General features: G+C 39.5%; 1 protein-coding gene across 2 annotated transcripts in view; it reads right to left on the bottom strand.

Moving 5' to 3' along the window:
* Nucleotides 1–12,975, bottom strand: part of sgpl1 (sphingosine-1-phosphate lyase 1) — a 28,709-nt gene that overhangs the window by 4,222 nt on the left and 11,512 nt on the right. For both annotated transcript variants that reach the window (XM_084153416.1, XM_084153415.1), the window contains exons 2-12: nucleotides 9,768–9,933; nucleotides 8,530–8,597; nucleotides 7,826–7,973; nucleotides 7,394–7,473; nucleotides 7,054–7,182; nucleotides 6,829–6,917; nucleotides 6,512–6,620; nucleotides 5,739–5,837; nucleotides 5,423–5,569; nucleotides 4,986–5,224; nucleotides 4,520–4,666 (exon numbers count right to left, since the gene is read on the bottom strand). In XM_084153416.1, the coding sequence (XP_084009542.1) occupies nucleotides 4,520–4,666; nucleotides 4,986–5,224; nucleotides 5,423–5,569; nucleotides 5,739–5,837; nucleotides 6,512–6,620; nucleotides 6,829–6,917; nucleotides 7,054–7,182; nucleotides 7,394–7,473; nucleotides 7,826–7,973; nucleotides 8,530–8,597; nucleotides 9,768–9,933 (1,421 nt within the window). The remainder of the gene's footprint in view (nucleotides 1–4,519; nucleotides 4,667–4,985; nucleotides 5,225–5,422; nucleotides 5,570–5,738; nucleotides 5,838–6,511; nucleotides 6,621–6,828; nucleotides 6,918–7,053; nucleotides 7,183–7,393; nucleotides 7,474–7,825; nucleotides 7,974–8,529; nucleotides 8,598–9,767; nucleotides 9,934–12,975) is intronic.

Below are 12,975 nucleotides of genomic sequence, written 5' to 3'. Positions count from 1 at the left end.
CTTTGGCCTGGGGGGCTTTACTTGGCTCATCGCGCTCTAGCGACTCCTTGTGGCGGGCCGGGTGCCTGCAGACTGACTTCGGTCGTCAGTTGAACGGTGTTTCCTCCGACACATTGGTGCATCCTGGCTTCCGGGTTAAGCGAGTGGGTGTTAAGAGGCGTGGTTTGGCGGGTCATGTTTCAAGCCCATTGGGGAGTTGCAGCGATGAGACAAGATCGTAATCACGAAATTGGGGAGAAAAATGGGTAAAAAATTACAATGTACTGATGTATCTCCTCTCTCTCTTTCCTTTTAATCTTGCCTCAGAGGGATGGATGACTGGGAGATTAGGCCACACATTGACATTTTTTATGAAATAAAAGAAAACGAAAACAAAACTGCTGGGGTTTTTCCATTTTTATAACACTGCGCCATATCTACAGAAATAAGTCAGATCCTGCTTGTGTTGCCTATTTGAGTGTTTGTTTTATAGCCTACTGATTCACGGAACCACAATGTCGCATAGACAAATTAAAAAATGTGTCTGTTTCTAATCTTTGCTATGCTGTAATAAAAGGCTTTACACTTTTTTTTTTCGTTAAAAAAGCCTCTCTGGTATTACTTATAATTTATTTAGTGTTGTTTACACCGTTCCAAATTGTCAGAATTGTTTTATTTATAACAAATAACCCTCCTTTTTCTTGATCTCCTTATTATAATTACTATGAATATGAGCATCATTATAATAAGTCATGTCGTTATCATTAGTAGGTTTAGTATAGCAGCCTTGTATAACCACCATTGAGCTGTAGGCCTAAGAGCGCATCCTGTTTAGTCTTAATACCGGAACTTACTTAGCTCTATATTTCAATACTTATATAGGCTACTGTATCAATCAATCATTAGTTCGTTCATGTCATCACACAGCATACGAGTCACTCATGATTTGAAATGCATTGGTCACGTGCATGTGATGCTTACATGTGTCACGTAAAGAGAGCAAGTGTTGAGGTAATGTTTTTCCTAAACAAATGAGGGATTTCGGTAACAGAACTTTTTTTTTTTTTTTAACACAGCGCAGCAAGTCTGAGCCTGGCCCAGCACAATCAAATCAATCGCTGGTCGGACTCCCTCTAGTCATTTGTGTTTCTTCATTATTTAATCAAATAGTGCGCTTAAAGCATCAGACAAGCTCAGTTAGGGCTGTGGCGGTCACAACATTTTGTCAGCCGGTTACTGTCATGCAAAAGACTGCCGGTCTCACAGTAATAGACCGTTAATTAACATAAACATGTATAGCATCTCCAGGGCTCCACACATACAAGCTGCTGATGTGTGCCTTTGTAACATTACATTTTAATAAGTCTAATAAATCAATTTAATAAACATCATACCAACAAATCTATTATTTATTTTAGGTAGGTCTAAAGAAACATGATATGAAGAAAATGTATGAGTTGGCTTATTACTGTATGTTATCTGGCTATGCTCCATGTCATAGGATGTAGGCTTGTTCATTTAGCAGACAAGATATGCTTATAAGTCCCGTGTATTTATTTTATAGTAAGAAGAATATAATTGAACTTAGCTGAATAAAATAGAAAGGATATTTTTCCCATTCCGGAGCTGTGTGTGAAAGTGATCATTTGAAACAGGTCCTATAGGCTACGCTAGATTTAGAGTTATTTGGCAACTTTAGATGTTAATGATACAAACCTTAGGATGTCTTAGAAATCAAAACATATATGGGCTGCATGATGTGACTATAGGCTATTGATGATTTGAGAGTCACAAAAAAAGCTTGCGCTCGGTTCCTTGCCTCAGGCTGCACACACTGTTCTCTCATCAAGTGATCATATTATCACCATCAGACTATGCTCAATTTAATATTGTCTTTACTAATATATTAAACTAGTTTCGATTTAGAATGGCCCATTATCAAATGAGCAGGAACAGGGGCAGGGGAAAAAAGACGTCATCCGCCTATGCACTCGCCTATGCACTCAAATAGCGAATGGAAGCCGCTTTCCCGCTGTTGGTTCGGGAAGGCTACTCCAAACATCCACCACTGTTTGAGGAGCATGCGCGACAGGTGATATTCCGCCCAAACTCTGTATGCCATGGGCTCCCCAACCCTGTTCCTGCAGCTACCAAGTGCTTCATTTGGGAAACCAAGTCAAATCTGTTCGGGAACATCAAAAGTAACATGTTTTCACAAGGAAACATAATTCATTAAACTGTTGACAGCTCCTCTCTCTGTGCGCTTGAGAAAGTAATGAAGGAGAAAGGGGAGGAGATTGAAACGCACGGTGGTGAGATATTCTGTAGCTAAAGGTGGTCTAATGTGTCACCCTATTAATGATGAAATTATAAACATTCCCTATTACTAACTAGGCTATTCAAAATTAAATTCACTATTGTAGGCTAAACCTGTAAACCGCCCTGCACAATCAATGAACCAACAGCATCGCCTAGGCCTATACGTTCTCTCCCAGACTCATGAATAGAAACTTTGGAGTGTAGCGTAAGGTAACCAGTCCATCCAGTATGCATAATAATACAGTCCACACTAAAAGGCGATTACTAGAATTTGTTTAATTTTGGAATATAGGCTAGACCAATTAAAGACATCTTAAATCAGCTTTTTTAAATGTTTTTCGGCAGCGGTGCGTAATTTACATGTATTGTATAACGAACTTCACAATCATTATTTTAATTCAGTTTTTCTTCGGGCTCATATATAGGCCTATGCGTATGTATAAGCTCGAATATGTGTATGGGTGTTTTGAATGAATCATCATCTTAGAAAGCGCTGTCAATTTCATTGCGTTAGGCTTTGAAACAAAATTCACAACGACCATGATTTCCACTCAGTTTCAACCTGTTGTTGAACTTCTTTCTTCAAATTGATCAATGACAGTGAGGTGAGTTTTAAATACTGTTTTGATGATAAGTGTTTGTGATGTAATGTGATGTGATTTTCGATTTCATTGATGTCAGAGTGGTTAGAAGGACAATAGAGCCCTGAATACCAGGCCATTAGCGAGTTGGGTACTACCAACGCATGTCCTGAGTGCATAAAAGGAGATTACCGTGGTATTCAGGGTAATACAGTCACTGCAACAGCCCTAAACTCAGTGCATTTGTTGATTTGATTAAAACACATAGGATGTGTCTATATATGGAAAAATACACGTTTTAAAATGTTGACCAATCGATTGGTCGAAATTTTAAACTGTGTATTTTTCCATATAGACACATCCTATGTGTTTGGGTGTTTTGAATTAATCATCACCTTAAAAAGCGCTGTCCATTTCAATTCATTGTTAGGCTTTGAAACAAAATCCACAATGACCATGTTTTCCACTCAGTTTCAACCACTCAGTTTCAACAGACTGACTGACTCTTGGTCGACCAATATTTGTTTTTAGTCGGGGACAGCCCTAATGGAGTAAAATGTACATATATTTTCTTTAGGAATGTAGTGGAGTAAAAGTAAAAGTTGAAAAAAAATATAAATAGTAAAGTAAAGTACAGATACCCCAAATTACAACTTAAGTTGTACTTCGATGTATTTTTACCTAAGTACCTTACACCACAAAAAAGCGCCCGACAGCAGCAAAGCCCTTCAGCCACAACCAGCCACCTACGTTAAACAGGCATTGATTGCCGATGCGTTTTCAAGTGTAACGTCCTACGAAAAAACATCCCGCAGACGCAGATAAATCACTGAGGCGATCACCTATCACAAAGCCAAAGACATGGTTCCTATTTACACATTCAGCAAAGACGGCTTCAAGAAGATGATAAACAAGCTGGACAGGAGATACAAGATTCCAACACTGTCTAACAAAATGAAGGGAGAAGTTGAAACATGTCACATTGATTTACTGGACCAGACTCCAATGTTTTGGACAGGATTCACCTTGCAGTCGGTAGGCTACGTGTTATGTTTTTAAGGAACTTTAGACATATCATTTAAATTATTATAATAATTAAGCCTACTTATACATATTTACACAATCATACGTTTCCTATTCCATCTGCAGCCTATGGCTGCCTGAATAAATAATTAATTTAGGTTATTTAAGAACTCAATGGTAAAATAGGAACTCATAATTCATTAACTATAGCACACCATATTTTGATGACCATGTTAAACATTTAGGTTTGTTAATATGTAGGTGGAATAATCCTATCTAGCCTATAACAATGTTGGAAAATATGTGTTTCATCTGGTTGTGTATTCAGGTAGCACAGTATGTATTCATTCATACGATCTCATTTTAGAAGTGATGTTCTCTATCCTGACAATTGTTTTAACCATGGCTGATGGAATTACCAAGTTTTCACCCAAGTGTTTGAAAATCACAATTAGATATTTTGTCCACATCATGCAGCCCTAGCCTGGCGGACTTTGTTTGCTGGTTTTACTTCAGCATACAGTGCATAGTCAATATTCTATGAAAGGTATACATTATAATTGATAAGTATGACTGAATTTCAAATATGTGATGTGAAAATGTTTAGGAAAACATACCTGGATGGATACTGTAGCGTGTTGAGATTCCAACCCTTTGACGTCAGTGCGTTGGATAAACGGAAAATGTCGAAGACGTCAGAGCCTATTGCCACCACCGACACTTCAGGGTCTCCAAACACAAACACTCCGTCTATCTTACGGATTCTGTCCGGAAATAAACGAAACAAAAACACTTCAAATATTTATCTTATCCAAAAACATTGAGATCTCAATGTGCTTGCCAAGAGCTCTTAGAAACAGCGAAATCTAACTATATTCTGGGCCTGTTGTAAATAGGTTAAAAGATGGTTTCGGAAACCAACAGAAAGCGAATCAACCAAGCAAACTTGATGAAAAAAAAACGACCATAATGTTTCTGATTGTACCTATAATAGTTTCGCTTTACCACATATCCAAGTCTTGTTTAGTGAGAAAGCCGGAAATCAAGGCTGATAATAACTACAGTAAAAGATGGGTCTCTTACTCTGTCTTGATGGTGCGTGCAGTGTCAATGATCTTCTTGGTAGTCTTTATGTAGCCATCTTCTCCCATGTACATCATGGTGGCCCAGCACGCTGCGATGATACCTCCTGGCCGAGAACCTGCCACTGATGGGGACGCATAGATGCCCCCCTGCCAGTCTGGAGCCACAAAGTACTGGTAATGCCTGTACTTCTTGTCACTATACAGGATCACTGATGAACCTTTGGGGGCGAAGCCATACTAGAGTAGAGGTAGATCAAAAAACAATAACAAGTCAATCCCATAACCAGTCAACCCCATAACCAGTCAACACCACAACCAGTCAACACCGTAACCAAAAAAACGACATGTTTATGGAACAATGAGCATCTTATGATTGAAAATCAAGAGGGAGAAAATGTTAAGTAGGACTGTCTGGGATCCACACCCTGTTCTTACCTTGTGTGTGTCTGCAGAGATGCTGGTCACACCCTTTACCCTGAAGTCAAAGGGAGCCAGTGGGTAATTGGCTTTGGCCATGAACACAATGAGAAACCCTCCCAAACAAGCATCCACGTGCAGAGGGAGGTTGTACTTTACAGCCAGCTGAAAAACACCATGTGGGACGGATTAGGTCATTTAAGGTACTATGCAACAACAGTGTTACTACACAGGTATACAAGCAACTTAATGTTAAGAATGACCAGTTTTTCCAACACATTTCCCCATGACTTTCCTTTTACTATGAGAAGTAGATAACAATGACAAGCTTTACCTTTCCTACTTCCTCAATAGGATCAATGATTCCATGGGGGAACTGGGGTGCGGAGCACACAAGCATGGCTGTGTTCTTGTTGATGGCTCTCCTCATAGCCTATACAGAACAAGTAGGAGTTATCAGGAGTTCAAGGCGTCATGATATTGCTTTAAGACAAATGATTATGGTGATGATAAGTCTAATCCACCCTCACTAAGAACCAGTCATTCTAAAGTCATTGTTGCCACCATGTTTTTTTGTAGGGCCGGGACGATACCAGTATTGCGATACTGGCAAGGAAACAAAACAAAGCAGATTGAACTTCTTTAGGAAAACGGCCCTAATGTTGGAAACAAACATCATTATGTTGTCATCCAGAGTCACATTTATTTGTTTTTTCCAAGCTATAGCACACAATATTTTAGGTTTGCAGGTTTTTAATGTTTGCCATGGATAAAATAATGAGATACAGGTATCGTCACAGCCCTAGTTTTTTATAACTATTGTAATGTCTGAAATTGTAATCTTTAACAGTCCAAATCGAGGAAGAGTTCCCCAGTCAGTGACGGCAGTGACAGTCATTAGTTACAGTAGTGTCACGTTGCAAGACATCACACCGTATTCTCGTTACCTAGACTAGGCTGGGGTCACGGCAACAGTTACAATTGGGAATTTGTAAACCAACAAACCTACATTTACTCTGACCTTTTGTGTATTGAGCACGGACTGACTTTCCAGTCAAGTTATTCTTTAGAATAACCATTAATATAGGAACGAATAAATATTTGCACCTGAACATCCACTTTCAAGGTCTTCTTGTCCAGGGGAATATGAACAAGCTTCATTCCAAAGTAGTTTGCTGCTTTGTCAAAGGCTGCATGGACACTGACTGGTGCAATGCTGCAAAATGAGGGGAGGAAATAAAACACAAATTATTCCCTGTATCGTATAAAATGTATTTCACAGGTGATATAACCATTATGTGTAGCCATAATTACCATTTATGAGAAAGCAAACATTTCAAGCATGCAAATCAAGCTTGTTCTGAGAACATTTTGTGTGCCAAGAATAAAAATCATCTGGGGCTATATTTTGACAGTGAACTCACATTTCAGGATGTTTCACACCCCGCTCATAGGCCATGTCTCTGTACGCCTTGCATGCCATCAATATGCTTTCAGTTCCTCCGGAGGTGACCTGGACAAAGCAGAAACAGCAGCAACAATCAGCGTTCAAAATATGCCGGTGCATACGTTTGGATTATTCTCTTGAGAAGAACATTTCCCAAACCCTAGGTCAGTGAGTCTTGTGGGAGTACTGAAGGTAAACTCACTGTGCCACAAGAGTTGGGCCCACCGTTGAAGAGGGTACACGCCATTCTCACAATCTCTGCCTCCATCTTCCTCACACCAGGAAAGAGGTCTGGGTGAAGTGGGTTGCTCCATGCAAAGTCTCCATACACCTAGCGACAAAAAGAAGAATATAAAAAGAGAATCACTAAGCGATGAGATTTGACATATAAACAAGGATAAACAAGGGATATTCAGACTGTAGTATGAGCTTTAAATTAAAAAATGTATTACTCAAAATTCTACACACAGCTGTTTAACTTGATTGTTCATTCAAAGAATTCAAGACAAAACAAAGACTATGGTTTTGTGGACTAGACATACTTTCACCAAAAGTTTGGTAAGTGTCTGATCTCCCCAGTACACTGCGCCTGAAACTCGTCCTTTCTCCCAATCCACTTCATCTGTGAAGAGCAGACAACAGCAATACCTCAGGAAATGACTACGGTATATATTGTAATTTCACAACTTTCCCTACAAATAAAACCAATGCTAAAAACAGCAGGCACACTTGTCAAAACATTTGTCACATTTTCTTGGATAGAAGTAGCAAGTAGGTCATTGGCTCCATAATAAGCCATTATATTATATTATATTATATTATTGCTCCACAAAAACAAAAAAAAATCATTTTCTAGGATATAGCCAATACAATATATATAGGGCAGTAGGGTACTGTAGGTCAACGGCCCCATATGGCTACCAAGACTAATGCATGCTCCAGAACCTGCTCTGGGACAACTCTCAGCCACTTACTCAGTGTTTGATACTCTCTGATTCTGTCTAGAACTTCAACTTGGGTTAGCCCTTGTTCAGGCAGCTGTTTGGTATAGCTCATACCCTCCTTCAGTGTGCAAAGACTGAGAGACATGTCAGCCAGGGCCTTGTTCAGCTGGGTCTGGATCTGTTGCAAAGAGACACTGAGTTAGTCACACTACGCACATCACCGCTCAGACAACACAAACCATTTCCAAGGAGCAGGGACCCATTATGGCATTGAGGAGGACGTTTAGGCTACAGCACTCTGGCGTTCACAACTTATCTAAAAGTGTTTTCGGAAATATAGAAAATATATGAAAGCAATCAAAACCAGCTAGTTGTGAACGTATAGGTGATAGCATGCCAGGAAGATCTGGGCTATCCAAATATGTTTGTGGCTAGAGAGCATTCAAAATATGTAAATGTAGATTTCACCATCTCATTAAAGTGTAGCCTATTCACACTCTTCAGTTAAATATGGTTTTAGTCATTCTGTAATGACCAACACTAACCCAGCATTATCACCAGTCCATTATGTAAACCGTGTTAAAGGTCTTAACCCCCCCCTCCTCCCTCCCTCCCTCCCTCCCTCCCGCATGCCGACACTCAAGTCATCACTGAGTGACTCATACCACGCTAGACTAGGAAGAGTCAGAACACATCTGTGGAATAGAGGAACACAATAACCGCTTGAAACTTACTGTCGCGCCAACAAAGGGTATTTTTCTGATGAGTCGAAAGCACTGCTTCTTGATTCGGGATGTCAGGGCTATTAAGCAACAAAGAAAGAGGCGATTGAGCTGAAAATAACAGTAGATGAGCAGCACAGGAGAAAACCACAAGCTGAATTCAATGGGGAATGTTTATATGAATAAAACAGCTGCTTGGAAAGGGCAGTCAAATCAAAAAGGCCAACAGCTGGCGTACAAGCTAATACTGGAACATATTTCCTGCCAACATTCCTGCCAAATGAAATTGTGTACAGCAAGTTACTGCCATCAACAACAACAAAAAACAAATCGTAATTTCCACTGATTTGGAATATAAATATCACCGATCTGTAGGATTCTAGAAAATGCACAGACATCAGTGAGAACAGTAACATGTCTGGACATGTCTATGTCACTTGTAATAACTGTAAAACAGCTGTAAACTGTACAAAGAGAGACTAACTGAAGTGTGGAGCAAGAACAAAAACAGCAACTGCAAGTTCAAACATATTTAAAATTGTTGGCCAGCAATATCGAGTGCTTTAACTGATCACAGAGATACACCGAAATTGTTTTGTCAGCTGATCATTGCTCACAATGGTATCAGAAAGAAGTATTCAAGCCCATACAGGGATTGACATTAAGGGTTGTCCTATTGCCCGGGGCAAGTGACCTGAGCAGTTGCCCAAGTTGAATCTGCTCTGAGGTTGCCCCATTGGGCAGGTGATTTATTTTTACTGACAACAACCAAATTACAAAGAAATCCAGTAGTCTGGACTCTCTGTTTCCTCCCCTGTGTGTAGGTGAAAATAGCGACTTAAAAATATCGGGCAAGTGATCATAATCTTCGGCCAACCCAAAAATACTCCTGACATGCCCAACGGGTGAGGGCCTTTCAGACCTTAATGTCAATCCCTGCCATACTTCGGGTCCAACTCTTGGTGCTTTAATGCTGACACCTTCCCGAGTCCCAATTCTCAACCTTTCTACCAGTCATTGGATTGATGTAAGCATGAGCTAGAGAGAGTTTACACCAGTCCTTTCCTTTTAAATCCACGAGGGGAAGTGAATAACTGCCCACTCATTCAGACGGGTAATGAATCATGAAGCAGCATGTCTGATTAAACCAAAAAGCACTTTTCATCATGTAGAACACATAAACACCCATTCATAACATTTTCCCATGCATTTGATACACACGTGCCTCATTCCATCATCTGAAAACTTACTTTCTTGCTGAAACAGGAAGCCTTTGACCCAGACTGCTCCTAGGGTCGAGATGAGAGTAGCTCCAATGATCTGCCATGGTTCCAGCTCCTCACAGTTGGTGTTCACAAGCCGCCTGCCTTCCTCCAGGTAGAGCAATAGCATCTCCTTGTACACCTCCAAGGCACTCTAGGAACGTAGCGAGATGACATTGTTAATTTCCAATTGTAGATCCATCTGTACTGCTATGCAACGTATAAGGATTTTCTGGAGGGTCCTGGGGACTACATGCATATCGATAAAACTGCTGAGGAGAAGAACAAAAAGATGGTCATGACTAAACACCCACTTTGTTTTAAAGATCATACAAAAGTAAAGCTTTCATCCTATGGTGTCTTGTTTAGGGTTGAATACTTCCCACTAAAATATGTTACAGCTAGGCCTGATGAAAACAGCAAACCAGAGTGGCTATATTCACTATACAAGACAACGTTTGTTGTGACAAAGCCATCAGTAGAGTTGAAAATGCAATGGAAACCCATTCAACTTGTTGTTGTTTTTTTTCTCGGTACATGGGAATTTAACTGCAAAATATTTTTGGAGCTCTATTTAAAATGTTGGAATCAAATTAGGTCCGCTATAGCTCGAAATGATTAACACAGCTGTTCACTTGTGAGAGATGCGAAGACAGCACAAATTGTGCTTTTATTTTTAAAAATGTATGGATGCCACCCAGTGTTCTCATAATCACCCCCTATCTTTGATAAACACAGATATTAAACTGATTTCCAAAATGATGTCGTCATCCCATCGAGACGTACTTATTTATCCTTAGCTATTTTTATTATCCATGGAACCCCTGGCCCAGGCAATTTGTCAATATAAATAAATAACACAAATTTGCCAAAAATCTACTGATCACTTCATCTCATTATACATGGACGATATTTTACTATATCTAGACAATGCATCTCAAACCGCTCCCAAACACATTGAAGATCATAGATAAATTCAGCTTCATCTCAAGTTATAAAATGTATCTAACCAAATCAGCCCTACTGCCTCTCAAGACCCCGATGGAGGACTCCATCTCTACTTATGGAATCTCAAATGTTTCCCATTTAAAATATTTGGTAGTAGATATATTTCCATCCTTAGATAAAACCACTGCCAGAAACTTTAACAGTAGATGGACTAACATCCCAGTTGCTTTAACCGGCAGAATATCTATTGTAAAAATAAATATATTGCCAAGGCTAAATTTCTGTAGTTCAACCCATCCGTGTCTCCTCCTTCTGGTTATTGGGATAAAATCCATAGAGTGGTTTCAAATTTTATATGGCAAGGTAAGCAAACCCAGATAAAATGAACAAACTTACAAAGGAGGAAATAAGTAGGAAGACTATCTGTACCAAATTTTTAATTATATTTCCAGACATTAGCAATATCTCCTATTGCCCTGGAATAGATGGTCTTCACTAATATTTCCCTTAAACCAGGGATCATCAACTAGATTCAGCCGCGGGCCAATTTTTTATTGAGCGGATGGACGGGGGGCCGGAACATAATTAAGCAATAAGGCACGAGGGGGTGTGGTATATGGCCAATATACCACAGCTAAGGGCTGTTCTTACGCACGACGCAACGCGGAGTGCCTGGATACAGCCCTTATCCGTGGTATATTGGCCATATACCACAAACCCCCAAGGTGCCTTATTGCTATTATAAACTGGTTACCAACGTAATTAGAACAGAAAAAATATACATACCCGTGGCATATGGTATGATATACCACGGCTGTCAGGCAATCAGCATTCAGGGCTCGAACCAGCCAGTTTACAATTACAAATAATTTGATGACTGCAAATTGACTGCAAGAAGCCCAAACAGATATAATGTTTGACTAAAACAATCATATCAAACCTTGCTTACATTTGTTTATGATCACGTGTCTCTCTATTGTGCGTGGGAATACTTGGGAACAGATTTCTTACATTAAAATCACTTGGAGCTCATTTTATTGTGTATTGCTGTAAGTAAGCATTTCACTGTAATGTCTGCACCTGTTGTATTCGGCGCATGTGGCCAATAAAATTTGATTTGATTTGATGTATTATTGTTTTTGCTCAGAAAACTTGGGGGGCCAAATAAAAACATTTGGCCCGCGGGCCGTCAGTTGGGGAACCCTGTCTTAAACAAAGTAAACAATGATTTGTTCCTATTATTGCTCACACAATCTCTATTTGCCACAAAATTTAAAAACAATCTAACTGGGAATCAAAATGGTATGACCATACTCCCAATATTTCACAAGAATGCCTTTTGCATCCCCCTGAATGGTCCAAATGTGGAGTCCATACACTTACCCATATCATGGACAATAATGGTTTGAGAACATTCCAAGATTTGAAAGACACACATTACCAGGCAACTCTTTGTTCTATATTTACAACTTAGGTCAGTTTAGGTCAGTCCACAGATCTAAGTGAATCTGAACAACCCTTTAACTGGACCAGAATATGGAAAAATATGACCTTGGCATGCCGTAATCTGAATCATCAACTCATACATTTTGTGTTTGTTCACAGACTGTATTTAAAGCAAAGGAAATGTGTCCCCTAAATTAGGTAGGCACATTCCTTCATATGATGTGGAGTGCCTTGCAGTTAAATGCTTCTGGGACAAAGTTACAAAATTCATTTAGAAGTGCATGAATGTTAATATTCAAATGCTTTCCATCTATTATGTTACTTAATGATGATAGCTCCTTGAATCTCTCAATCAATCAGACAGAGTATTTCTGTTTGTAATAAAGCCCTTTTGTGGGGAAAAACTCCCTATGCCCTCCAAGGCCCACCAATGGCTGCACCCCTGCCCGGTCATGTGAAATCCATAGATTAGGCCTAATGAATTTATTTCAATTGACTGATTTCCTAAAATGACCTGTAACTCAGTAAAATCATTGAAATTGTTGCATATATTTTTTTAAATATTTTTGTTCAGTAAACAATTGTCACAAAAACAAGTTATTTTTGTGTGCACTGTCAGCACGCACAGCCTTTTATCTCCAACAAGTCAATTTGAAACATCTCTGGTGGGAAAATGCGCATATTGTTTTAATGCGGATTTTAGAATATTCACATAACAATCTGTCGACAATTGGATGGAAACCTAGCTACAGACACCGACTGTCACCGCATATCATCGTCAATTAATCACATGAGTAATCAT

The sequence above is a fragment of the Coregonus lavaretus genome (genome assembly GCF_964263955.1).
Source record: "Coregonus lavaretus genome assembly, chromosome: 36".
Taxonomy (NCBI): Eukaryota; Metazoa; Chordata; class Actinopteri; order Salmoniformes; family Salmonidae; genus Coregonus; species Coregonus lavaretus.
This window is presented reverse-complemented; position numbering and strand designations above follow the sequence as displayed.